This window comes from Spermophilus citellus (genome assembly GCF_964194105.1).
Source record: "Spermophilus citellus genome assembly, chromosome: 3".
Lineage (NCBI taxonomy): Eukaryota > Metazoa > Chordata > Mammalia > Rodentia > Sciuridae > Spermophilus > Spermophilus citellus.
In genome coordinates, this window is record NC_138184.1 from 15526675 (window position 1) to 15552632 (window position 25958).

At 51.4% G+C, this 25958-nt stretch overlaps 1 protein-coding gene across 7 annotated transcripts in view; it reads left to right on the plus strand.

Annotated features, from left to right (window-relative positions):
- The first annotated feature begins 591 nt into the window (after positions 1-591).
- SIN3B (SIN3 transcription regulator family member B) overlaps positions 592-25958 on the plus strand; it is a 38997-nt gene continuing 13630 nt past the window's right edge. For 3 of the 7 annotated variants that reach the window (XR_014021137.1, XR_014021138.1, XM_081286912.1), the window contains exons 1-10: positions 592-730; positions 977-1083; positions 2361-2514; positions 8527-8727; positions 11722-11865; positions 18817-18939; positions 19837-19926; positions 20473-20591; positions 24817-25024; positions 25810-25926. Coding sequence is in view for 5 of the 7 variants with exons in the window: in XM_081286912.1 (XP_081143038.1) it covers positions 620-730; positions 977-1083; positions 2361-2514; positions 8527-8727; positions 11722-11865; positions 18817-18939; positions 19837-19926; positions 20473-20591; positions 24817-25024; positions 25810-25926 (1374 nt within the window). In the remaining 2 variants the exon portion in view is untranslated. Of the gene's footprint in view, positions 731-976; positions 1084-2360; positions 2515-3835; positions 3896-8526; positions 8728-11721; positions 11866-18816; positions 18940-19836; positions 19927-20472; positions 20592-24816; positions 25025-25809; positions 25927-25958 lie in introns of those variants that run through there. The other 4 variants (XM_081286913.1, XM_081286914.1, XM_081286916.1 and 1 more) reach the window with 4 other exon arrangements.

The following is a 25958-nucleotide window of genomic DNA, read 5'->3' on the forward strand; positions in this document are numbered from 1 at the left end:
ATAATAAAAGGTAAAAGCATCACCCGGAGTGGTGGCCTGTGCCTGTAATCCCAGGCTGAGGCAGGAGGATCTCCAGTTCAAGGCCAGCCTCGGCAACTTAGTGAGAGGCCCTAAGCAACTCAGTGAGACCCTGTCTCTAAATAAAATACAAAACAGGGCTGGGGATGTGGCTCAGTGGTTAAAACTATCATCAAGCATGTGTGAGGATGCGGGTTCCATCCCCAGTACCAAGAAAGGGGGGGAGGAACAGGCTGCGACGCTTGATAAGTGGGTCGGGGTTCCTGTATTCTAGTAAAACTTCACGCAGCACCCCTAAAATGTGAATTTCATATGTCACAAAATAAGGTTTGGATTTTCCCCCAACTATGTAAATATATAAAAACTACTCTGTGAGCTTGCAGGACCGGACAAAATCAGACATCAGGTCTTGGTTTACCTACCTCTGCTTTGTAGATCATTGGTTGAGATTCCAATTTAAGACAGAAGAGCCCCCAAGAAGTCCTCTAAAGAGCTCCGCCCATCTCTTGACGTAGATAGGCCCCACCCCCGGGGCGGAGATTACGCATGCGCGACCTGCCTTCAGGCGGGGGCGGGGCGGGCCGGGACTCTGACTTCCAACATGGCGCACGCAGGTAGCGGCGGCGGCAGCGGGGGCTCCGCGGGCCGGGGGCTGAGCGGCGCCCGCTGGGGTCGCTCCGGTTCCGCGGGCCACGAGAAGTTGCCGGTGCACGTGAGTGGCGTCCCCGCGCTCTTTCTGGGATCCTGTCCTCCAGCCCCCGTCCCTCACCCGGGCCCCGCCCGGCCCTGGCGCGGCTCTGCCTCGGCCTTACTTCTGCGCACCCCGGAGCCTGGACCCTCCACCCCTCACCTTGTCCCCTTGAAGGCCCGCTAGGTCTCCTCAACCCACCAAGGACCCCAACTCACTGTCTCCTCCTCCCGCGATCCCAGCCCTCTAGAGCCCTCCCCCTCCCCGCAGGTTGAGGACGCCCTCACCTACCTGGACCAGGTGAAGATCCGCTTTGGCAGTGACCCCGCCACCTACAACGGCTTCCTGGAGATCATGAAGGAGTTCAAAAGCCAGAGGTAACCGTGGAGCCTTCCCCCACTCCCCCGGGGAAGCCCCCCAGGGCCTGAATCGGACTAGCAGGGTGGGACTCTCCCCACCTCCTATACCTGATGCCCCCGCCCGCAGCTGGGTGACCTTGTGCAGGGTGTCCAGCCTCTCTGAGTTTTAGTTCATTCTGTTTGAAAAAAATTTAAAAAGGGAATGGATAGTACCCACCTTGTGGAGCTGTTGGGATTCCTGGAAGGAGGGCAGGGATCGCGCAGACCTGGGAGGTGAGTCCCAGAAAGCAGATCCTGTCTTTATTTAAAATTTTGAATTTTAAATAAGTTTTGTTCATGAAAGATTCGGAGGGATTAATTTTGACATTTTTGTTTTTGGAGCTCTACATGAAAATGTTATTTATCTTGATTTAAATTTTTTTGGCACCTACTTACCTTTAAATGTTGATTCTGTGGTGCCCCTTTTACCTCTCTTCAATCCCAGGCCTACTTGGAAGTAAGGGTCATAAAATGCTTAGTAAGGGATCTGGCCTATAGAGAGTGTTAAACACCTGAGCTGTGTTTGTAAGCATGGAATCAGGGTGGGAGATAGTGGGGAACTTCAGAATCATGCCCTTGTTTTATAGAACACTCATTGGGGCTTGGAGTTGGTAAAGGACTTCCCTTAGTGGCAGAAGTGGAACTAGAACTCAGACCCCCAATCTGTTAAGATTTTTGCAGGTCACATACCTGCCACACTATTGTCCTTTTCTAGGCAATGTGGAGGGCCCGACCTGTTTTTCTTCCTTGGAAAGTGAAGTACCAAGGCCTGGGTGGTAACCACAGCCGAAGGGAGACCTCATTTCTTCCTTCCTATTCTTACCCATACCCTGTACTTGTACCATCTTTGACGTTGCAGTCTGTTGCTCAGATCAAAACCTGTGTCATCATCAATCCCTTCTTCATACAAAATGAAGGAATTTATCACATCACTGAGAGGATTTTAGCCTCCTGCTGTTTCTTGGGTTCCAGGACTTAGAGTCAGCTCTCCTGACATTTCCAGAACCAAGTGCATAGGCTTGGAATGTTTTGGGGAGCTCTGCTGTGTCAGTATTCTATAGTTCTCAGCAAGAGGGCACAGGGAGCCTTGGCCTTGGCCTCAGGAAATAGATCATTGTCTGCAGATCATGTCATACTGATCATATTTTAGATTGCCTTTCGGAGAGTTGAGAAACTCGTTGAGGGAATCGGGAATAGTTCACTTTTAAAAGCTCCTTGAAACCCTTTTGCCCACTTGAGTTGTTTTTTTCTTCCAGCATCGATACTCCTGGAGTCATCAGGCGTGTCTCACAGCTCTTCCACGAGCACCCTGACCTCATTGTTGGATTTAATGCTTTCCTTCCCCTTGGATACAGAATAGACATTCCCAAGAATGGCAAGTTAAACATACAGTCGCCTCTGACAAGCCAGGTATGCCGCCACGGAAGGAGGTCCCAGTGGTCTGGGCCTTAACACAGCACACCCTGTTACTCAGTTTGGGCATCGCGTCTCGTTTGTGTCATTGCCAGAAATCTGTGTAAGACCTGTTCTTTTTCTAGCTGTGCTAATTGCTTCTAGTGCAAATCAAAATAGATCAAAACATGCAGGCAGCCTCTACATCCCAAATTGATCTATTTGGAAGATTTATAATCAAAAGTAGGAACCGGAGGTACAGCTCAGTGGTAGAGCATGTGTGAAGAAGGTTCCACCAGCACAGAAAGTGGCTGTCAGGACATCATCTTCCTAACACAGAATTTATGTTAAGTCAAAATAGCCGAATCAGCAGTTACTGAGGGCTTGGCTTAGGCTTCCCAGTGAGCCCACCAGCAGGTTGTCCTTGAACTCAGGCATTTGCTTGTCTGCATCAGATCACTCTTGGTGCCACCAACAAAATAAAGTGGGTGAGCTGTGTGTATGCGTGAGTAGCTGTGTTTATTGTTGCTGTGCTTCATTGAATTGCTGACAGGGTTGTTGACTCAGCTCAGGTGTGGGGTTTTGATACCTTCTCTCTCAAGTGACAGGTTGCTGCCCCTTCTGCATCTGCTTCTTGCTAGAGTTCATCAGACTCTTGGAGAAAAAGAAAGCCTATTTGAGTGTCACTTTTATAAGGTAACTAAAGCCTTTTTCTCTCTCAGCACAGTTCCCTCCTAGGCCACAATTCTGTGCTATGGGGGGCTGTTCAGTGCATTGTAGGATGTTAGCAGCATCCTCAGCCTCCACCGCCCCAGTCACGACAGCCAAAATGTTCTCCAGACATTGCCAGATGTCTCCCGGGGGCAACATTGCCCGTTGTGAATTGCTGGTCTAAGTGAGCCAGCTCTCCCATCCTCCAGCCCCTGCCCGAGAGCTTCAGCAGGGAATGTAGCAACACCACCATTGGAAGCACCATTAGGTTTCTCCTTCAGCAGAGGAGATGCAGTGCCAGATCGAGGTAGGACTTGGAATTTGGAAAGGGAATAAGGAAAGATGATGTGCCTGTGCCCAGTCTGTCCTAGAGGCAGGCTTCTGGGTGAATTCTGCTTTTTCTGTGCAAGGCAAGCCCCACCATCAGCATGTTGTCTTACTAAAGCTGAGGAACCCATCTCAGTATCAGAAGGGAACTTGGAAATGTGTGACTGCTGAATTCTGAAGAGCTTCCATTTCACATTTGCCCCAGGATCCAGGTGTAGGGCTCCCACCTCCAGACCAGAAAAGCCTTAGCAGGATCAGTCTCTGGAACAGTTGCAGCTGGGGCTGAAAACCAAGCTCGTTCGCAGCAGTGGTGGCCATGAGAGTGTTTGGAGAGTCTGACCACAGAGTGCTGAGTGAAATGGTGGGTGAATGCTGTATATGTTCACCGTCACTTGCTAAGGAAGAGCTGGGGTTGGAAGACTAAACCATCCACAGTCCCTGTGGAACTGCACGTGGTTGTATTCAGAACCAGCTCTTCCTGAAATGGCAGAGAGGCCCCTACTGTCCCCATACACCATGAAGGGGTGTTGTACAGATAATGACACTAACCAGAATCCTTTGTCCCCAGCAGGTAGCCTAGTTGACCAGGGAGGTCTGTTGACTTGCAGAAAGGCTTGACAAAGGTGTTCCCTGGGCAACTGCAGAAGGGTTTCATACCTCGCTGCAGCCAGGAGGCACCTTCCCCAGGCCTCCTTCCTCGTCTGGGGAGGTCTGTGCCGTCAGGGCATCCTGGCGCCCACTTGCTTTCATCCAGCAAGATGACCTGTCAGGACAGGCCTTGCTCCTCAGCAGTCAGGCCATTATCTGCAGGGCTTCCTAAGAGGCACACACGAGATGTCCTTCCAGCTTCCTGGGGTCTCTCGGGAGGCCAGAACAGGCAGGAAACTGTCCAAGGCTCTCACACAGAAATGCCCCCTTGATTTTCTCTTTTGATTTGTTTTGCCAGTTTCACATTTTGAAATACAGCTTTTGGGGTGTTTGTTTTCATTTTGTCTTAAAGCCTGCCAACCAGGGACAAGGAAGAAGTAGCCCTTTGGCTACTGCCCTTGGGAAGCCCTCGCTGCAGCTTGTCCACCTCAGCACCATTGCCCTTTGGGGCTGCATCACCTTCTTGGGGGGGCCATCCTGTGCACCATGAGGTGTTGAGTAGCACCCTTGGTCTTCACCCACCAGATACCCAGAGCATCTGGTCCCCCAGTTGTGGCAGCCAAAAGTATAGCCTGGTGTCCCCTTGTGAGCAGAACTGCCCCAGTTGAGAACACAAGTCTCGAAGCACAGACGCAGCTGCGGCCAGTGCGGACCAGGGGCTTGGTGGAAGGAGCATTCTCTTCTGGGGCCTCAGCCCTCTGAGTCGGCGTCATTTGGGCCTCAGTTGTAGTCCCCTCAGGCAGTTCCTCTCTCCTGCCCCCTGTCACTGTCATACCACTCTGAGTTCTGTGATTCAGAATGGCTAAGCCAGGGAAAGAAGTTGAACTCCATGGTTTTTTGTTGGCTTCCTTCCTGGGCAGCCTGGAGGCCTTCAGGTGAGGTAGAGGCCTCCCGACTTCACAGTGTCTCTGCGTTCCCCAGCGGTGCTGGGTGAGGAGAGTGGGACCATATGGTGCCCAGCCCCAGGTCCTCTTCAGGGCAGATCCTCCCTAGGAGACGATAGCTTTAGAGAGCACCCAGTGTGACCTGTGCACAGTCAAAGGGAGCCACCATTTACTCCAGGGGTGGTGGGTGGTCCATCATTTCCTGGCAAATGGGTTTCCCAGTTGTGTCTTATTCCAGCAGGGAGCTGGGAGTTTGGAGTCCCAGCTCTTGACGTGTGTGCTTGGTCCAGATGGGGATTCAGATGAGGAACAGGGCGAGACATGGACTGTGTGTGTGAGGAGCTTCACTGCTGTGGACGAGAGGTAGCAGGGCCAGGCCAAGCAGAAGGTGCCTGTGGGGTGCCATAGGCAGAACAAGGGGCATGGGAGTCGTGTTGTGAGGGCCTGTTCCTGGCAGGTGTAAAGGGCTGAGGTGGAGCGAGTGAGTGAGCCAGGGGGCCAGCGAGGTTGGGACATGAAGCCAGGCAGGGGGAGCCATGGAGAGTTCCGGAAGGCACCTCTTCTGCATGATAAGAGTGAACCAAAGGGTCGAGATCTCTGAGAGGCCAAGGAGGTTACCCTGTATGATCCGGGTAAAGTGGACAATGGTGAGGACCAGGAAGGGTCTGTGTGATGGGCAGAGTGCATGGGGACGGGGACCAGAAAGTGGGTCCAGGGAGTGGGATGACAGGTGAGCGCAGGTGCCTGATCCTCTGGGGAAGGTGGCGTCTCCTGCTGAAATGAGTGAGGCCAGGTAGCAGTTGGGGGCTGCTGTGGCTCGGTGCCACTGAGGTGTCTGTTAAACCTCAAGGGGGCCGTGTGTGGACACTCAGGGGGAGGCCTAAGGCCTTGCTAACTGTTGAGGCCTCTCTGCCCCAGGGGAGGGAATGAGTGGCTTGTTCCAGAAGTTTCAGGGCAGGGTGCACTTAATGTGGCTTGTAAACCAGAGCCAGTTTGGCTTTGAGTGGCTGGTCGTTTTTATATTTTCCAAGGATTGTTTAAAACGTTTTTTTAAATGTGATATCATTCACATGACCATTTAAAAATGTACGGCTCAGTGGTTTTTAGTAGATTCATAATATTGTGCAACTGTCACCACTGACTTCCCTCACCCCAGACAAGCCCTGTCCTCCTAGTTCTCACCTCCCTCCAGCTCTGCTTCCTGTCCCTGTGGCTTCACCTGTCAGTGGCTGCACACCGTGTGGCCTCTGCCAGGCTACCTTCACTGAGCTCTTGAGGGTCGCCCATGTCGTACCTGTGTCAGTGCTCAGTTCCCCCAGGGTGCATCAGATGAACGTGTGAGCTGTTGAGTCGTCTGCACGTGGCCATTGAGTCGGGCTGCTGTGCGTGTTCACGATAAGGATTTTTTGAACATCCATTTTCATTTCTTTTGGGGCTCTGTCCTAGCAAAGGAACTCTGGCTCCTAGGGTAATTGTGTATTAAGTTCATTGAGGAGCTGCCAAGCTGCTTTTCACAGTAGTTTCTGTCACTCTCTGGCCCCGTTTGCTGAGCCCTGGTCTAGAGGGCAGTTCTCTATCTTACCATGATGCATGTGGGGCTTGAAGATGCCCCCTTGGGGCGGTGGGGACTCCCAGTGAGCCCGGTCTCCTCAGGAGCAACCCTTGGCCCCATGGCTGCGTCCTTCCAGCCCCCACCCTTTCCTGGCTCCTTCGGGCTCCTTCCCCTGCCAAGCCTGTGCCATGAAGGAGCACAGATGCTAGAGCGTGGGCTGGCACGTGGAATTGTGGCAGCTCTGGATCTTGTGTGTGTGTTTCTCTGCTCTGGCTTTCTAGAACTTCTCTGTACCCACTGTTGGGGCTCAGTTGTGACCCCCCTTCTGTTGATGCCTCACCCTGACTGTAGCGTCTGCCTTTATGTCTGGGGTTCCTCCTCAGATTCAACCAGCCACAGGTTGAAAATATTCAGGAAAAAAATTGCACCCCCCTGAGCGTGAACAAACTGTTTTTTCTTGCAGTTGTAGGGACTGAACCAGGGCTTCAGGCTGCTGGGGAAGCAGTCTGCATGGAGCCACGCCCCAACGTGTTCTCCCCCCACCCCCCCTTTATCTCTTTCTCTCTCTTTTTTTATTTTTGAAATTGTCATGATTTCCTAAACAATACAGTATCACCACTAATTATATGGCATTTACTTGGAATTAGGTATTCTAAGTCACTGAAATATTTTAAAGTCTGTAGGAAGAAGCTTGTAGGTTATATGTAAATACTGTGCCATTTTCTGAAAGGGACTTGAGTGTCCTTGGTTTTAGGTACCTGAAGGGTGTCCTACAGTCACCTGCAGATATCAAGGGATGACTGTATTTGGAAGCAGACCCTTTGGGGAGTTAATCAAGGTGAAGTGAGGCCATGAGAGTGGACTCAAGTTAAATATGACTGGTTTCCTTGTAAGGAGAGTTCAGAGCAGACCTGCAGGGGAAAGGCCTGTGTCTGAAGGCAGCCCTCTGCAGGCCAAGGAGGGAGGCCTCAGAGGAGGCCAGACCTGCTGGCACTTTGATCTTGAACTCGCAGCCTCCGGGACTGTGGGAAAAATAAATTTCTGTTGTGGTCCCATGTTAGGACAGCCTGAGCTTACTTTGGTAAGCGATGGTTCCAGAAGGTTTTCTGAGATGTCTGAGCCAAGACCTCCAGGGAAACTGGTCAGGGAATCCTGACCCACTTGGGAACCTGCCGCCTTGTGCTGGGGACTGTGCAGGATGGTTCTGGTTTAGGGGCTTGACACCCCTCCTTCAGGGGCATGATCTGACCCACCTTGAGTCCAGATTCTGTGTGTAACAGAGAGACATATTTGTATCTGTGGTACACTAATAAAAGGCATACTGGATGGGTGATCAGGGGCGACCCGCTCCTCTCAAGTGACTGATGACCTGGGTCCCAGAGTTCTGTGTGCTGGGAATCCCTGAAGTCCCCCAGGCAGCGGGTGCCTGTAGCCTCTGGGGTCCCCACCGTACACACCCTGACTTTCCCATAGGAGAGGGATCTCCTCCCTGAGAACAGCCTTGGTGGACTGGGATCTCGGAAGGTGTGGGAAAACTTCTTTTATGCACAACCTAAAACTTGTCTCTGACAAGGATCAAACCTACACATTTTGTCAATTTTTCTCATGTGCTGAGTTTTCAGAATCTAAGTTCTCATTAAGCTCGGCTGTTCTCAGATGGATTGGACAGATGGGGACAGGTGAGTTAGTGAGACTCTCCAGGAGCGGCACACACTCAAGCATGTTCTCTGGTGCCCCGCATGGCTTCCCTCCCACAAGGCCCCGGAATTCACCCTTCTCTGCATCTAATAAAACATCATCTTGGTCGGCTAGGTTCCGTCTGCCCTGGATAGATGGCAGCCAGGCCTGGGGTGTCTTAGAATCGTCCTAGTGTTGACTTGGGGGAACTCAGTGTCCCGTTGTTGGCAGGAGAATTCGCACAACCATGGTGACTGTGCAGAAGACTTAAAGCAGCAGATGCCATATAAGGAGGACAAACCCCAGGTGCCCTTGGAGTCAGATTCTGTAGAATTCAACAACGCCATCAGCTATGTGAACAAGATTAAGACCCGCTTCCTGGACCACCCAGAGATCTACAGGTCGTTCCTAGAGATACTCCACACTTACCAGGTAGGAGCCTCAAGTCTCGCTTCTTCGTGCCATCGTTCACGATCATGCACTGAAAGCATTTGGATTTTCTTGTCTGAATTTGAATTCACAACATCCTATGAAATTCTGCCTTTTTTTTTTTTTTTTTTTTTTGAGACAGGGTCTTGCTAAGTTGCTTAGGGCCTCAATACATTGCTGAGGCTGGCCTTAAACTTGTGATCCTCCTGCCTCAGCCTCCCAGTCACTGGGATTACAAGTGTGCACCACTGCACCTGGCCAGACACAGAATCTTATTCTTTTCTTTTTATATTTTTGGTGATGCTGGGGATGATCCAGTACCTCACGCATGCTGGGCCGGTGCTGTACCACTGAGCCACAGCCCAGCCTGCAACTCTGCATCTGTGAAACACTTGCTCCCCTTGCCTTTATCCGCAACCCCTGCCACCCACCTTTTTACTTGCTATGAATGTGATGACTCTAGGGACCTCGTAGAAGTAAAATCACCCAGTATTTGTCCTTCTGTGAGTGGTATGTTTCACTGAGCTTAGTGTCTTCAAGGTGCATCTGTGTTGCAGAATGTGTTAGAATTTTCTTCCTTTTTGGGCTGGGGTTGTGGCTCAGCGGTAGAGCACTTGCCTAGCGTGTGTGAGGCACTCGGTTTGATCCTCAGCACTGCATAAAAATAAATAAAATAAAGGTCCATTGACAACTAAAAAGTACTTACAAATTTTTTTTCTTCCTTTTTGAGGCTGAATGATATTCCATCAAATGCATGGAGCACATTTTGTCTGTCTGTCCTTCCGTTGATGGACAGTTGACTCCTTCTACCTTTGGGCTCTGAGGAGTAGTGCTGCTGTGAACTGGTGTACATATGGATACTGATTGGAATTTTGTTAATTTTGATTTTGCTCCTTGAAGCACCTTTGCATCCAAGAAATTCTGGGAAACACACACTAAGGGGAGTTAAAAGGAAAAAAAAAAACAAAAGCAGTCTTATTTTTATAAGACAACTTCGTTGTTGTTTGGACGTTGCAGCTAGCCTTTACTTCTGCTGATTACAGCTGGGCCCAGTGCCAGAAGCTAGAGTGACAGGAACAAATGTTGCCTGCTCCTCAGAATTCAATCTGGTGGTACAAGAGCTTCAGAGACAGACTGGGGTGGGAACGAAGGATGTGTGTAGGAAAGGTGTGTTGAGGTTCATAGTAGTGACCCACAGGTATCACAGGGGATGGCCAGCTAGAACCTTGGTAAGTTGATCTCTGTCAGTCTCAGATGAGCATGAATGAGGGACAGATTTTCACATATCGAGAAGACCTATGCAGAGTTTAGGGGCCATGGGCCAGAGCAGAGAACTGGCATCTGCAGGGGACTTGACAGGAGGTGCCCGGGGCTGGTGGCAAGCAAGGTCTACATCACATGCAGGGCTTAGATGTCATCCTCACCCAGATGTGGAGTTTCTGATGCTTGTCATTTTTTTTAAGCAGCATTTTTATAAATGAAAGCTGCATGACCTTGAGACATCACATTAAAAAGTGAGATTCTTTTTAGCTCCCACATGGATGATAAGATTGACAGCGTTTGCTCCCTGTGAACTCAGCAAAGCCATTTTGATTGACCACAGTTTGCCATCCATGGTAGAGTGACCTGTTGGTCCCTGTCAGCATGGGGAGGTGACAGGTGTGAGTTATGCGAGGGTCTTTTTAAATCTAATGGACGTTGTGACCTTGTACAGTGATGGGCAGGAAATCACCCAGTGTTTCTCCTGAACAAAAATCACACGTGAACAAAAGTGAAGTGTACACTGTGCTTAAATCATACCCTGGTACATGTATCATGCTCAGACTGTGTGTTCAAAACAAGCTCTATGGCCAGAGTGGGCTGAGAATGAGTTCCCAGAAAGTGCATTCCAGCATTGAGGATGTGCACACATGGCAGCTACAGAGACAGATTCCCCCCAAGATCCTTCTGTGTGTGAGAGCACAGGCTCCCAAGTCCTCCTGGGAAGTCACCAGCCCTTTTCATGTCAGTCTCAGGAGCCAAAGAAGACGTCCAGAGCAATGTTTCCAGTTGTTTCTTTGAGCATCAGGCAGGTGGGCCAGTCCTTCACATTTAGCCTCGGCATCGAGTGGCCTTTGCTCATTGTTGTACTGGAAGCTTTGTGGGGAGGGGTTGGTTTGTTTCTCCTCTTCCTGAATAGGTGCTATGGATGCCAAGACGTAGAACTTCTTTCCCTGGGCCGTGGGTACAGCACAGTGGAGAGCACTTTCCTAATGAGTGGGACCCTGGTCCCTCCCCAGCACTCCTGCCCCTGGCAAAACTTGTTTTCCTTCCTGCAGGGCACAGTGGGCCTGGCGGGAGGGAGCCTGCTGTAAATCATGCCAGTCTGCAGCCATGGTGGGACCATAGAAACCTATGCCCTGCACCATGGAAGGGTCCCCAGCATTGCCACCTCTTGCTGTGTGACGTTCTCAGGAATGAAATTGACAGGGACATATTTCTAAAGGCCAATCTCAGTTTTGCAGGCCAGTTCCTGCTACCCACCTGGGTCCCCTTTCCAGTCCTCCTCGTGTTACTCTAACCCCTGTCAGCCTGTCTTCCCTCGGCACGTCAGTTCTTGCTGACACTGAGCCAACGTGTTCCTCGGCCTGGAAGTCCCCTTGCTCTGCCCTTCACCTCCTTTCTGGCGACTTCTGGGCTTCCTCTGACCCTTAGGAAGACTTTGGATCCCCTGACCTTACCCTTCCCCAGCCTACCCCTGACTTCAGCCAGGCGTGTGGTTCCCCGGCTCCCTCTGCGTGGGGACGCAAGATAGCTTCCTGTGTCCCCTCCACATTCCATGGTCAAGGCTGTCCCGTGCCGCAGGCTTCAGATGCAGATGCATGGCTGTCATCCTATAGGTAGTTTCTCCTGTGAAGCATCCCTCTGTCCCCACACGGTGAGGTGCCTTTGTGTCCTGGCCCTGGGTGTCTTGGATCTTGCCTAAAGTCTCCTAATTTCTTTCCCAAAAACCTGCAGAAGGAGCAACTGCACACGAAGGGCCGGCCGTTCCGAGGCATGTCTGAAGAGGAGGTCTTCACTGAGGTGGCCAACCTCTTCCGGGGCCAGGAGGACCTGCTGTCTGAGTTTGGACAGTTCCTGCCTGAAGCCAAGCGGTCTCTGGTGAGTACTGAGCCCCACAGGGTGCCTGGCCAGGCTTGTCTACCCTCTAGGACACATCAGGCTTCCCCCGGAAGCTACATGGGCACACACACCCAGCAACCCCCAATGAGTGTTTGAGCCTGTAGGCTGCTGACAGGTTCCTAGAAGTGCCTCCCCACACAGACAGTGCCTGAGTCAGGGGAGGCCCGGAGGAGGCCAGGAGCATCCTCCCTGGGAGACGAGGAGACACAGTGTCGGGGCCCACATGTCCCACCTTCTCCGCCCTCCAGAGCTGCCACCGCCTCTCCCTTTGGTTAGTAGGGCTCTGATCTAGACGGGACGGATTAGGGTGGCCTGAGATGTGGCAGAAAACAGGTTGAGGAAGGGCCTTGGCTGGGGAGGTCGGGGGCTCATAGACTGAACCCAGCTTTCTTTCCCAGCTGGGCCAGAGGCTGCTGGGGCTGCCTTTGCCTTTTCCTTTTTTTGGAAGAACATAGGCTTTTAAAAATAAATTACACGAAACTCATGTAACATAAAACTCACCATGGAAAAGTGTTTGGTTTAGTGGCATTTAGCACATTCATGGTGTTGCACAACCACATCTGTCTAGTCAAGAATGGTTTCATGACTGCCAGAGGAAACCATGTCCCCATTGGCTGTCACTCCCACCCTCCCTTCCCCAGTCCCTGACAACCACTAATCCACTTCTGCCTGTGGATTCCTCTGTTCTGGACGTTTTATATAATGGAATCATTCACAATATGGCCTTCTATGTCTGGTTTGTGTCACTCGGTATCATGTTTTCAAGGTTCTTCCGTCTCACAGCAAGTGTCAGTCCTTTCTTACTTTTCGTGGCTGAATAGAATATTCCGCTGTATGGGTGGACCATATTTTGTTCATCCGTTCATCTGATAGACATTTGGGTTTTCTCCATATTTTGACTATTATGTGAATAATTGTATACAAATATTTGTTTGAATTTCTGATTCCAGTTCTGTAGGTCTATACCTGGAGGAATTACTGGATCCTATGGTAATTCTGTTTAGCTTTTTGAAGAATCTCCAACCTGTTTTCCATAGCAGCTGTACCATCTTATGTTCCAAGCAGAAATGTACCAGAGTTCCAATTTCTCTACATTCTGCCAACACTTGTGATTTTTCATTTTTTTGTTTTATAGCTATCACCGTCAGTGTGGAGTTATATCACATCATAGTTTTGACTGCTTTTCCCTGGTGACTAATTATGTTGAGTATCCTTTCATGTGTTTATTGGGCATTCATGTAACTTCTTTGGGAAAATGTCTATTAAAGCTCTTTACCAAAATTTTTTACTTTGTTTGTCAAGTTGTAAAAGTTCTTATTATGTTCTATACTGGATTCTCACAGATAGATAATTTGTAAATATTTTCCTCCATTCCATATGTTGTTTTCCCTTTCTTTTTAGTCCTTTGCTGCACAAAAGTGTTCAGATTTGTTGAAATGCAATTTATTTTTTTCTTACATTATTCTATTTTTAATGTCGACTCTTAAGCCGTTGCCAACTGAGGCCATGCAGGTTTCCCTCATGGTTTCTCCTAACAGTTTTAAAGTTTTTGCTTTTGGTTTAGGTCATTATCCTGTTTTGAGTTAAAATTTATATACAGCATGAGGCAGGGTCCAACTTTATTCTCTTGCATGTGGAGGTACTCTAGTCCCAGCCCCGTTTGTTGAAGAGATCATGTTTGCCCACTGAACGCTCTTGGCACCCTAGCTTCTGGTTTAAAGTCACTTAACTACAGCTGTATAGGTTTGTCTTTGAAGTCTCACTTCTTATCTGTGGTTACATGTCTATTCTTACGTCAGTTTGATGCTGTTTTTATTACTGTAGCTTTGTAGTAGGTTTAAATCAGGAAGTGTGAGTCCTCCAATTTCGTTCTTCTTTGCAAGATGATTTTGGCATTCAGGGTCCCTCGAAAAACTTCTGTGTCTACAAAAATGGCCATTGAGCTTTTGCTAGGAATTATGTTGAATCTGTCGATCATCCTGGGGATATTGCTGTCTTAGCGATATAAGCATCCTGTGAAGAGCAGACACCTGTCCGTTTCTTGTCTTTAATGTCTTTCAGCCCTCACTGTTCACTGTTTTGTGGTTTTGGTTCCGGTCTTGCACCTCTGTGGTTAAATCTAGTCCTGATTATCTCATTCTTTTTGATGTCATTGTAAATGGAATGGGTTTCCTTTGTTTAATTTCTGGATGGTGCATTGCTGACATACAAAAGCATCCCTGATTTTTGTGTGTTGATCCTGAAACTTTGAACTTGTTTATTGGCTTTAGTAATTTTTATAGACACTTAAGATCTTCAGTGACTCTATCATGTCACCTGCGGAGAGGTCATTTCCTTCTCCCTTTCCAGTGTGCACGATGCCCTTTGTTTCCTTTTCTGGCCTCATCGCTGCGCTGAGGCTCCAGTACTATGCTGAATAGAAGAGGGAGAGCCGGCTCCTCGCCTCCTTCCTGGCCCTTGAGGAAGGCCTGGTGGTCATTCAGCTCAGAGTGTGGTGTGCGCTTGGGTTTCCTCTTTCTTTCTTTTCAGTGCCTGGCACAGGCCAGGGCTCCACACCTGCTGGGCAGGCCTCGCCCCCGCCCGGCGTTGATTACACGCCCTTTACCAGGTTGAAGGAGCTCCCTTCCCAGCTCCTCCAGCCTTGTTTCCTCTTTTCTTCTTCCCGTCTGTCCTTGATAACAACCGGGCAGGTGAGCACATGAGAGTGTCCCCCCCGCCCCCCAGCCTCACTGTCACTGCGGCTTGGTCCTTCCTCTGAATGAATATGTGGTGGGGTGGATAGGGTGGGAGACGCTGGTCCAGAAGGGAAGGGCTGGACCAGGGGGTCTGGGTTTGGATGACAGGGGTCAGGGTGCTGGTTGAGTCTGACAGATTTCCATTGTTTTCTTGGGTCACCCCGCCCACTCCCAAATCTGTCCTTCCCTGTCCTTACTCAAAGTCTCTTCTAGCCTGTCCAGGCTAGTGGGCCAGGACTTGTCCCCAGGTGTCACCATCTCTAGGACACTGAGCAGCATCCCTAAGCAGAGATGCCACTGGGAAAGACTTCCTAACTCCAGCTCAGAAATTCCTCCTGGTGGGACCTGTGACCTGGTCTTCACCCCCCACCTGAAGCCTTGGTGCCTTCAAGATCATGGGGCTGGAAGAGCCCTGAGAGCAGTGTCTCCTGGGCTGGACCCCAGCCCTGTGCCTCAGGAGGACGGAGCAGCCATGCCACATACCCCCTGACACAGGAATGGCTGTCTCTCTTGCTCAGGTGGACCCTGAGAGGCACTGTCGTTTGGGTTCTTTGTGCAGCACCCGCATGTGCTCGGTGCTACAGAAGGGCTGCTGTGTCAGGGAAAAGCAGGTGCCACTCCGGAGGCCGGGCCCCTTCTCTCTCCTCCCAGATGTCTGATCCAGGAGGACAGACACCCACCTCCCCGTGCCATCTCCCTGCCCCATGTCCCCAGAGCTGCTGGCTTGCAGGAAGCCAGCATGGAGCCCTGGTCTGGAGTCCCTGTGGCGACAGGCGTCTGCATTGGCCTCCTCACTTCCCCTCCTCCTCTGAGTCCAGCCCCGCCCGGGTCTCTCTCAGGTTCAGAATCTCTCCTGGAACCCCCACCCTCCTCTTTGAAATCCTGGCATCCCTCCCTCCCTCCTCCCTATCCAAGGTCCTCCGAACTGTGGTTCAGGGGCCACGGAACCACGCAGAGCACAGGGATCTCACCCCCCACCTCCAGCAGCACCCCCCCTCATGTTGCCTCCTCCTGAGCCCCTGGCAGCTCAGGCTAAGTGCTGACCACCCTGGGAAGCCTGTCTGCCAGGCCGCTCAATGGCTTGTCTTTGGGTGTTGTTGTCTTGGATCTGGGGCTCGCCCTTTCTCCCAAGAGCTCTGGGTTGCCCCTCTCGGCCCTACCTTGACAGGCCAGGGCTCATGGTTGCACACCTGGTTCCTATCTTAACTGGTCACCTCCTTGCTGCAGGACCCTGGTGGGGCCTTTCCTGAGCCTGGCATTTCTTATCCAGGAAGTGGCAATGAGGGTGCCCCACTAGGGCTTCCTTAGGGGAGCAGCCGACCTGTGAGCTTGGGCCTTTTACACCCTGAAAGGCTCCCTGGGGTCAGTTCAGCCAACTCCATCTGGACTGGGTATAGCCCATGGGGGCCCCATCTCTGGGGTCGTGGGTGTTGTGCCAACAGGTACGTGGTAACTGCTGAAGCCTGCCGCCGACGATACTCACGGCCACTTCTGGTGGTTTGTGGCAGGAGCAGCCTTATTTCCACAGCTTTTCATCCTGCTGGTAATTCTTCGGTTGTTGTGAGGCCTGGTCATCTTGGAGGGGCCTCCTATCCTCTAAAGGCTGTGACCGCAGCGCCCCCTGGTGAATGTGACTTGACATTTGTCAAGTTGATCCCTGACACACTCACCTTCAAAAAAATAGGTAGTATTTCCTGCTGAAAAGTGCGCCAATCTACCCACCCTTCCTCCCTTCCTGTGTTGGGGATGGAACCCAGGACCTCACCCATGCTGGGCAAGCGCTCAGCAGTGAGCTCCTCCCCAGCTGGGCAGTTCCTTTAAATAGCATTTAGGATCAGTTCAGCAGTGTTTTTTGTTGTCTATTGAATGATTAGAGCTAGAGCAATTGGATCAATTTTTTAGATCCTTTTTTTTTTTAGTTATAGATGGACACAATATTTTATTTATTAATTTGTTTTTATGTGGTGCTGAGGATCGAACCCTCACACGTGTGAGGCAAGCTCTCTATCACTGAGCTATAGCCCCAGCCCAATTTTTTAGATTATTAATCACCTACTACACATTCTGTGGTATGGTAGGAGTCAACCTTTATAATCTTTATATTAAATTTTGGACATCTATTAAAATGGCAGGAAGAAGAAATCCAAGATGAAATGTGGCACTTTCCTAATTAAATTTGACTGACCTAGATCAAGGGTCAGCAGCTTTCTAGAAAGGGCCAGATATTAAATCTGTGAACCTTTCCGGTCAGTTGATCTCTGTTACAAAGGCTCGGCTCTGTCCTAGTAGCTTGAAAGCAGCGGTGGATAATATGTCTACATGTGGGTGAGGCTGTGTGTCAGTGAAACTTTAGATTAAATTGCTGGCCTCTGGCCTGGGTGGTCTTTGGGGGTCCATCTAACCCAAGCATGCACAAACTGGGACATTTAACTGAAGAGTAAGAACCATGTGACCTGATAAGCCTTGCTCTCCCCTTGAAGAGCTCAGCGAGGCAGGCGTTGGTCTCTCCTCAGGTCTCCTTTTCCACTCAGCACAGGTCATGTTGTCCCCTGTCTGCCTCTTTCTGGAATTGGTGTTCCTGTTTGGGGCTCTATAAAAAGAAAAGCCAGTGGAAAATTGTCGTGTGGGTGCCAGTTTCTCCACTTTATGGTTCTCAGAATAGTTCAGAATTTTTTAATAACTATTTTTGGGGCTGGGGTTGTAGCTCAGTGGTAGAGTGCTCACCTAGCAAGTGCAAGGCTTGGGTTCCATCCTCAGCACACATAAAAATAAAATAAAGATTTTTTTAAAAAAGTTATTCTTTAATTCTTTAATCTGTGGCTTAACAGTAGGTCTTATTATTATTGTTATAAAAATAGCACACACGCATGAAAGCAGTGAGCATGAGTAAGGATATTACGTGTGAAAAGGAGACTTCCTTTTGCTAACTCGCTCCCAGTCCTCCTCTCAACAATAATTCTTATATGTGTTTCCAGAAATTTTCTCTTCATTTGCAGTCAAACACTTATCTTTCAAAAAAAGGTGACAAATGGCATCCTGTGGGTTCTGCCCCTTGGGTTTGGGGTGGGGAGTCGGCCTGTGTTTTTCCCTTGGCGGGTTGGGTGCTCCTTGTCAGGGCAGCGGCAGAGCTGGCCCACAGCTCTTAGAGCCCGGGGGTCTCTCAGGCACCGTGACTGATTCACCTTACCTGTGCTCGGGCCAGCAGCACAGCCTTTTTGAAGTATCTCTGTGTCTAGTCCCGTGGGAGTGTGATTATGGTGGCTCAAAAGCATCATCAGGCCTCTCTGGCCTTGCCCATGGCCTGCAGAGAAGCTACGCCATCTGTCGCCCCCCTATCCACTCTAGCTTCACAGTGTGTTCATGCAGGTGCAAATCCTGAAGAGATTGTTCCAGAACCATTCTTCATGAATACTTCCAGCTTCCTGTAGGTACCTTGCATTGGCTAAGCATCTTTGACCTATTAGTCAGTGATTGACTCAGAGCCAGAGAGATGAGCTCCAAACCAGCTCTGAGCCTCCCTCCCCATCCTGCAAGTGCTGACGTCACCTCCAGGACACATCTTGTCATTCATAGCAAGGAATCCAGAACCTGGCACAAGGCCCCTTGGTGACCAAGCAGACGCCAGCCACTTCTTGCAGCCAGGGCTTTGCACTGCTGCCTGTCTGTACCCAAGATGCTGTGCGTTTCGGGCTGGGATTGTGGCTCAGTGGTAGACCGCTCGCCTAGTGCGTGCAAGGCCCTGGGTTCGATCCTCAGCACCACATAAAAAAAAAAATTAATAAAATAAAGGTACAACTAAAACTTAAATAAAAAAGTATTTTTTAAAAAAAGAGAGATGCTGTGCGTTTCCATGGCAGTCACTTAGGCAGCAGGAGGGCCCGGTCAGTTGGCTGCAGGTCTGCAGGGAGAGTCCCTATGCAGGAGGACCCCGCTCAGGTATCTCCCTGCTGGGTGTCTCCCTCCCGAGTCTCCAGGTCTCTGTCCCGCCCTGTGTCCGTCAGAACCCTGGTCACTGTGGCCTTATGTGAGCCTTCTCCCTGCCTTACGGTGTCTAATGATTGGGAACACAGGTCAGTTCCCTAGAAAACGGGCATCTAGTGAGCCAGTGCCACCTGCACACAGACGTGCGGAGAGCCAGCTCCGGCAGGCCCTGCTGCTTGTCCGCAGCGCGGCTCACCTCCTTCTGTGTCCTCAGTTCACAGGCAACGGGCCATGTGAAATGAACAACGTCCAGAAGAGCGACCATGACAAGAGTCTGGAGCACGGCAAGAAGCGCTCCCGGCCCTCGCTCCTCCGGCCCGTGTCCGCCCCCGCCAAGGTAACCATGCCGATGCACATCCAAGTCCCTGCGTGGCATCGCCCAGCAGCCTGGCCTCCTCTGTGGAGACCAGGGAGTAATGGGCAGAAGCCCAGGCAGCAGTCCAGAGCTGAGGCTGGACCCTGTTCTGGTCCAAAATTCACCATCAGTGGGACTTGAGAAGTTGGCTGCCTCTAAGGTGAACACTCACCTGTTCTCCTTGTTTCACAAAATTGTTGTGAAGAGGAGAGTTCTTCCTTCAAGTCCTGAAGAAATGGGGTGTAGCACTGTCTGCTCCTTTTCACAGTCATGACTCTCATGGGTGAGATTGCCAGGTGCAGTTGGGTGGGTTGATCACTGCACAACTGGGGAGCAAGAGTGGCTGAGATCCAGCTCCTGTCCCGCTCCTCACCCCCTGGTGGTGGTTATCTAATTCCATCATTCTTGAGCAGTTGCTGGTTGACATTCTACTGTAATGAAGAGCGTTGTCCTCATCACCATCTATTTGTTTAGTCACACGTTCCAGCGCAGACTGAGGGTGCACTCTGTCACTGTCATTGTTCATCTTTATGCCCGAACTATCCTGGGTTTGGCCAGCGGGCCCCTGCAGGCCAGCTCCTGTCTCCTTTGACCTAGCCTCGTTGTTCTCCAGGCACTTTGGAGATGGTTGTGGCAGCACAATAATGTCTTACACATCCTAGGGAGCAGCTGGCTTCAGGTCCTCGTCCACCTTAGGGACAAGAGTCTTCACCCAGCTTTAACACCTGACTTCTCCAGGGTCCTGCCAGCACTGTCCCCTTGTCACTAACTCAGCCCACAGGATAAAACGCACAGGAAGAGGTTTCTGATGTCAGAGGACCCAGAATCACACCCCCTGCAGGGGTGCGTAAGGCTAACTCATGGGATTTCTCTCCACAGAAGAAGATGAAACTCCGAGGTACCAAAGACCTGTCCCTCGCGGCCGTGGGGAAGTACGGGACCCTGCAGGAGTTCTCCTTCTTTGATAAGGTGAGCGTGGGCCCTGGCTTCCTTCCTCAGGGGCCATATCCAGCCGCTGGTGCAGTGCTGCCTGAGCAGGTTCCCGTCCGGCAGGTCTCGCTCAGCCCAGGTCTTCAGGATGGTGCTCCTGGGCGAGGGAGGTGGCTCTTGGGAGAGGGTGGCCTCCTGCTCTCTCCACAGAAGGGGTGTGGGCTGTGTGGAGCTGGAGTGTGGTGTGGCAGGCGGGAGGTGGCTGGGCAGTGGGAAGGCCAGAGCTCCCTCCAGACAGGGTTCAGGGACATGTGTGTCTGCCACCCTGCACCTATGTGGCCTTTTCTAAATCGAGGGTGGCCCTGGGCTTCTGCCCAGAGTCAGTGTGCAGAGCGGTTGAGATGGCCTTCGCATGTGCAGACAGAGCCCAGGCTGAGAGTTGCCCTATGGGCAGTGTTCACTCCCAGGCCACACCCGCCCTTCAGAGCTCTGCTGGCGTTGGTGATGTGTGCACCTGGTTGTGTCCGAACTGCCCGCTGGCTGAGGAGCAGGCTCCCAGCAGCCCCTGACGTGCTCTCCCCACAGGTGCGCAGGGTGCTGAAGAGCCAGGAGGTGTACGAGAACTTCCTGCGCTGCATCGCCCTCTTCAACCAGGAGCTGGTGTCGGGCTCCGAGCTCCTGCAGCTGGTCAGCCCGTTTCTAGGGTGAGCAGCCGGCTTCCCAGGGCCCCCGGGTGGGTCTGTCTGCCTGCAACTCTATCCGCCTCATTTTTGAAAAATGATGCATGTGTCTTATGGTTTTGTTTTGTAATTCAAATTGTTATTGAGATTGTTTTAGATATACATATATTTGTCAGAAATGATATGGAGAAAGCCAGGGGACTCTGTTTCTCTGAGGGTGAGTGTCCTAACCAGGATATTGACATTTAGGCAACCCACCAAACCAGCTTCCCCATTGTACCCATTTTGTGTGTGTATAGAGGGTCCCCAACTTAATGATGTTCTGCTTACAATTTTCAACTTTATGTTAGTGTTGAAGCAGTACAACATCTTCAAAAAAAAAAAAAAAGGATTTATTCAGGCAGAAGGAAAATAATACAGGTAATAAACTTGCATCTGCCTGAAAAAAGGAAGAGCATCAGAGAAAAATATAAATATGAAAATATAAATGAATGAAGTTTTAAGCTCGGTGTGGTGGCCATGCCTGTAGTCCCAGATGCTGTGGAGAGACCAGCTTGAGCAATGTGACAAGATCCTGTCTCAAAGAAAATGGTTTTAAAGGGCTGGAGATGTAGCATAGCAGGAGAGAACTTGCCTATCAGGGGGGAGGCCTGGGTTCCACCCCTAGCACCACCAACAAAACAAAACAACACAGAGAACATCTTGCACATGGTGGGTACACACTATATGTTGTTGTTCTGTTCAGTTCTTCTAACAACTCTGCAGGCTGCTGCTGTGGGAATCCCTTGGCATTAATTAAAAATAAACTTCCTGCCTGGCACAGTGGCTCGGGAGGCTGAGGCAGGAGGATCCCAAATTCAAAGCCAGCCTCAGCAACTCAGTGAGGCCCTAAGCAACTCAGTGAGACCCCATCTCTAAGTAAAATATGAAAAGAGGGCTGGGGAGGTGGCTCAGGTTTTAAACACCCCTGGGTTCAATTCTTGGTACCAACAAAAACCAAAACAAACTTCTTTGTACTTTTTTTTCTAATGTAAAGTGAAACAGGAAACCTCCCAATGGTGTAGAAAGTCATTATTGGGCAGACACTGGGGGACCTACCATTCAGGTCACAAACAGCTGCTCCAGCTCCCAGGAGCTCCTCCAGGCACACAGCCGTCACTGTCTCCTGACTGGAGTGGCTGCCTCCTGGGTGGCTGTAGTGCAGCCACCCTGATGGGCTACTCCAAGCCATTCGGGGTTTGTTTCTCATGGAGTGCTCCTCCTTACCTTCTGGGGATACCTTCCAAGACCCCCAGTGACTGCCTGAGATACTTGATGTTGATACTTGGTGTCCCAGGAGGATTAGTCCCAGAAATCCTCATAGCTACCCACAACTGTGAGTGCTCCGGTCTCCTGGATAAAATGGCATAGTGTCCCCACGGGACCTCCACACCCTCCTGCAGACTTGAAACCATCTCCAGGGAACGTGGGATACCGAACGTGACATGCAGGCTGTGTACATGACTGCTAGAGCTGTTGTCTAGGAAATAGAGGAAGGGTCTGTACTCGTTCGATACAGACACAGACCTTCCTGGGGTGTGGTAATGCGTTTCTACCTTTTTTTTTCTTTTTTTTAAGCTGAGGAAGCCAAAGCCCTGATCAAATACTTACCCAGGACAGGCTCTCATAAGTGAATTTGGTGTGCTATTAGGCGCTCCAGCCCCAGTGCCTAGCCCTTGGCTTGTCCTCTGTCTTCAGGGTATGCATGTGGACAGAAAATGTAGAGTTTGGCATAAATGGGATCACACCTTTGGACTGAGCCATAGTGTATTTTTTTGGTGGTGCTAGGCAAGTGCTCGACTACCAAGCTACGTCCCCCCCCCATGTTACTTCATTTTGAAATAGGGTCTCCTCAAGCTGTCCAGGCTGTCCTTGAACTTGCGATCCTCCTGCCTCAGCCTCCCAGGTAGCTGGGATTACAGGCGGGCTCCTCCACACCTGGATCATAGTGTCGTTTTTAGACTGTTCATTTCTTGGGCATCTTTTAGTGTCAAATATGAGTCCACATCATCATTTTTGTGGCCAATGGTATCACCTTACCTCTATGTACCAGTTACAACGGGCATTAGTCTCCCATGAGCCAGGTTGACAGCACACTCACTGGGCTGCCAAACTCACAGCACCAGCCATGGTCACCAGGAGACGCTTCCCGGGCGTCCCAACAGACAGTATAGGAACATGAAGGTGATACTTCACTCCTGGACTCTGCCAGGCCATGAAGGTTTTATGCTCTGAGAGCAGCCCAGGACGGGTTGGCAGTGTCAGCCTCAGCTACACTTCGCTGGCTTCCCATGTGGACGTGGGACACATTCCCACTGAGGCCCCTCTGCCCAGCTCAGAGTGCACTGCTCTGAGCCGGGACCTGGCCGGGCAACAGACAGTGCTTCTGGCAAGATAGCTTCTGCAGTGTGTGGGACGTAGGAGGCACCCTCGCACAGCTAGCGGGTGGCATTTGTGGTGTGTGACCAGCCCTGAGCCTGAATCAGGACCCTGCTTCCTACTGGGAGGGTGGGCCTCACCTTCTGCCTCTGTCCAGGGGCCATACCTCCTCCTGCAATGATCAGGAGGATTGAAGGAGAGGAATGAAGGACTGAGCCTCTGACAGGTGGGCAGTGCTTGGTCAGGGCCACTGTTTGGTCTCCGTGTCCCTGCAGCAGTGAAGATTTGTATGAGGGAGGGTACTTGGGGTTCTGCGTCAGGCAAGGTCCACGGAGAATGGAGCAGGCCTTGCTGGCCGGAAGCATGCGCCTCTACAGGGCCTTTCTTTGCACGCGCCAGCTTCAGCACAGGGGCAGCTGCACTGAGCATGACCCAGGGAACTGCCGTGCCCCCTGTAGCTGCCCAGCTGGGGGGGGGGGGTGAGTCGGGTTGACGGTCCCTTCGGAGTGTGAGGAACCTTTATCCAGCAGAAGCCTCCAGGCCCCCTGCACCGTTTTCCTCGCCCTCTTTCCTCTCCACGTTGCCATTTGCCTGGGGTCTCCTGGGAGCAGAGCAGGGGCTGGGCCTTCCTCACAGGGGTTTGCAGACAGCAGTATCATGGTGGGGGGATGTAGTCTCTGCATGCCACTGGGCTGCCCAGCTTAGGCACATGCAAATGGAGTGACCACATGTTTTTGGGTAAGATTTGATATTTTAAACAGAAATTCAAGTGGCAATAGGGGTCAATTGCAGTAAAATCCTCCTAGTGACACTGGTGGTTGCATTGTGGCTTGTGAGAATGTGTCCCTAGAGGGGCTCGCAGGGAGGAGTCTCCCCATGAGGGAGGAAGGCTCTAGATCAAGGGCAACAGACTTGATCTGAAGGGACAGTCCCTGTGGCGATTTGTCCACTCTAGTCCTGCAAAAGCAGCCACAGGAGTAGTAAGCAAATACCCAAAACGGTGTCAATAAAACTTTATTTATAAAAAACAGGCAGTGGGCAGATGGGTGGCTTCCGTACAAGGAATGAGACTGCTCCTGGGCTCCTGCCTTCTGGAGCCCCAGTTTCTGCCACGTAAGTCATTATTTCATCCCCACAAACCTGGGGCCAGATTTGCCTCAAATACAGCCATAGAGGGTCCCATAGCAGGGCCCCAAACTGTCCCAAGATGGGGCCAGGGATTCCAAATCATGAATCCCCCAGCCCTGGGGTGATCAGCCCAAAGCATCTGTTGGGGAAATTGGAGTGCTGAAGTGTGTCCTTATGGCGGACAGGGAGAGCGAAGGAGTGACCACCTGGGCATGGGCCTAGCGCCCTGGGGATGGAGTTTTGTGAGGGCTTAGGGGATTTAGCTCAGGGTCAGGCTGGTTTCTTTCTGTGTTTCGTCGACAGCCTTGGCTCTGTTGCCTTCCCCTGGGAGTGGCCTGGGCCGTGGATGGGGCTCAAGTCTGCTGTGGGACCTGCAGCCTGCTGGGTCCCAGAACCAGCAAAGCACTGTGTGTGTTCCCTTCAGTCATGACAGGAAGGGAACAAAGAACTGGGAGACATTACATCCTCCTTTCCAGCATGTATTGAGGCCCCCCTGTGAGTGGCTGGGTCAGTAGCTGCAAACAGGCTTGGTTTTTGACCCAAAAGGGTAGGGGCAGATTTACTCAAAGCCCCAGAGTGGAGGAGAGACCTTATACCCTCGAGGCTCTGCTCTGCCTTCTGCTCCCCACCCCTGCGTTCACTTTGTCTCTAACCTCAGGTGGCCCCAGGGATGCCAGCTTACAGTTTATCTTTATCTTTGAAGGAAATTTCCAGAACTCTTTGCACAATTCAAGTCTTTCCTGGGGGTAAAAGAGCTGTCGTTTGCGCCACCCATGAGCGACCGATCTGGGGATGGAATAAGCCGGGAAATTGACTATGCATCCTGCAAGCGCATCGGGTCCAGCTACCGGGCTCTCCCCAAAACCTACCAGCAGCCCAAGTGCAGCGGGAGGACAGCCATCTGCAAGGAGGTAGGGACCGGGGCTCCGAGGTCAGCCCGCAGGGCTTCCTCCCCAGCCCGCCCAGCCCTCCAGCAAGCACTGTGGCCCCATGCTGGTTATGAGACCCAGTGCTGGCCCCCCAGGTATGGGAGGACAGATGGGGCCAGGATCTGGCCTGGAATCCTCCTGGGCAGAGGTGGCAGTTTCATACCCAAAATGCAGGTATGTGGGATTTGACTCACTCCTCCATCATTTAGACCTGGGATCATTGCTGCTGGGATCCCGCTGTGTCCCTGGGTTACTGACATCAGTATGGTTTAGCTTGACCCGGAGACACTGGAGAATTCGTGGACAGGAGACTGCCACATTCCAGGATTCAGGAGCACCTGCTGGTTCCAGAACATCTGTAGTCCAGGGGTTTGCAGAGTGCCATCAGCCAGACCTGCCACCTGCCTCTGTCTGACGTTTCACCAGCACACAGCCATGCCCATTGAGGGCACGTCACCCGTGGCTACCTTCTCAGGACACAGGCAGGGGGCAGCCTTCAAGACAGACCAGTGGCCCACAAGACGTAGAATGGTGGTCATCAGGCCTTTCAACAGAAAGTCTGCCGACCCCAGGGATAGTTTAATGCGGTCACTGAACCAAAGTCCTAGGTCTCCTTAAAATCTACTCTGAAATCAGATTTACTATTTGTATGGTCAAGTAATCACCTATACATGAGGACAGTGTCACACATCTTCTGTGCCAAGTAGCACTGTTAACATCTGGCCACTGGCACCTGCCTCCCCGTCACTTGTTTCCTCTTGGTGCAGGTGCTGAATGACACCTGGGTCTCCTTCCCCTCCTGGTCAGAAGACTCCACCTTCGTCAGCTCCAAGAAGACGCCCTACGAGGAGCAGCTGCACCGCTGTGAGGACGAGCGATTCGAGGTGCGGTGCCAGCACCCCTGGCCCTGTTCTTC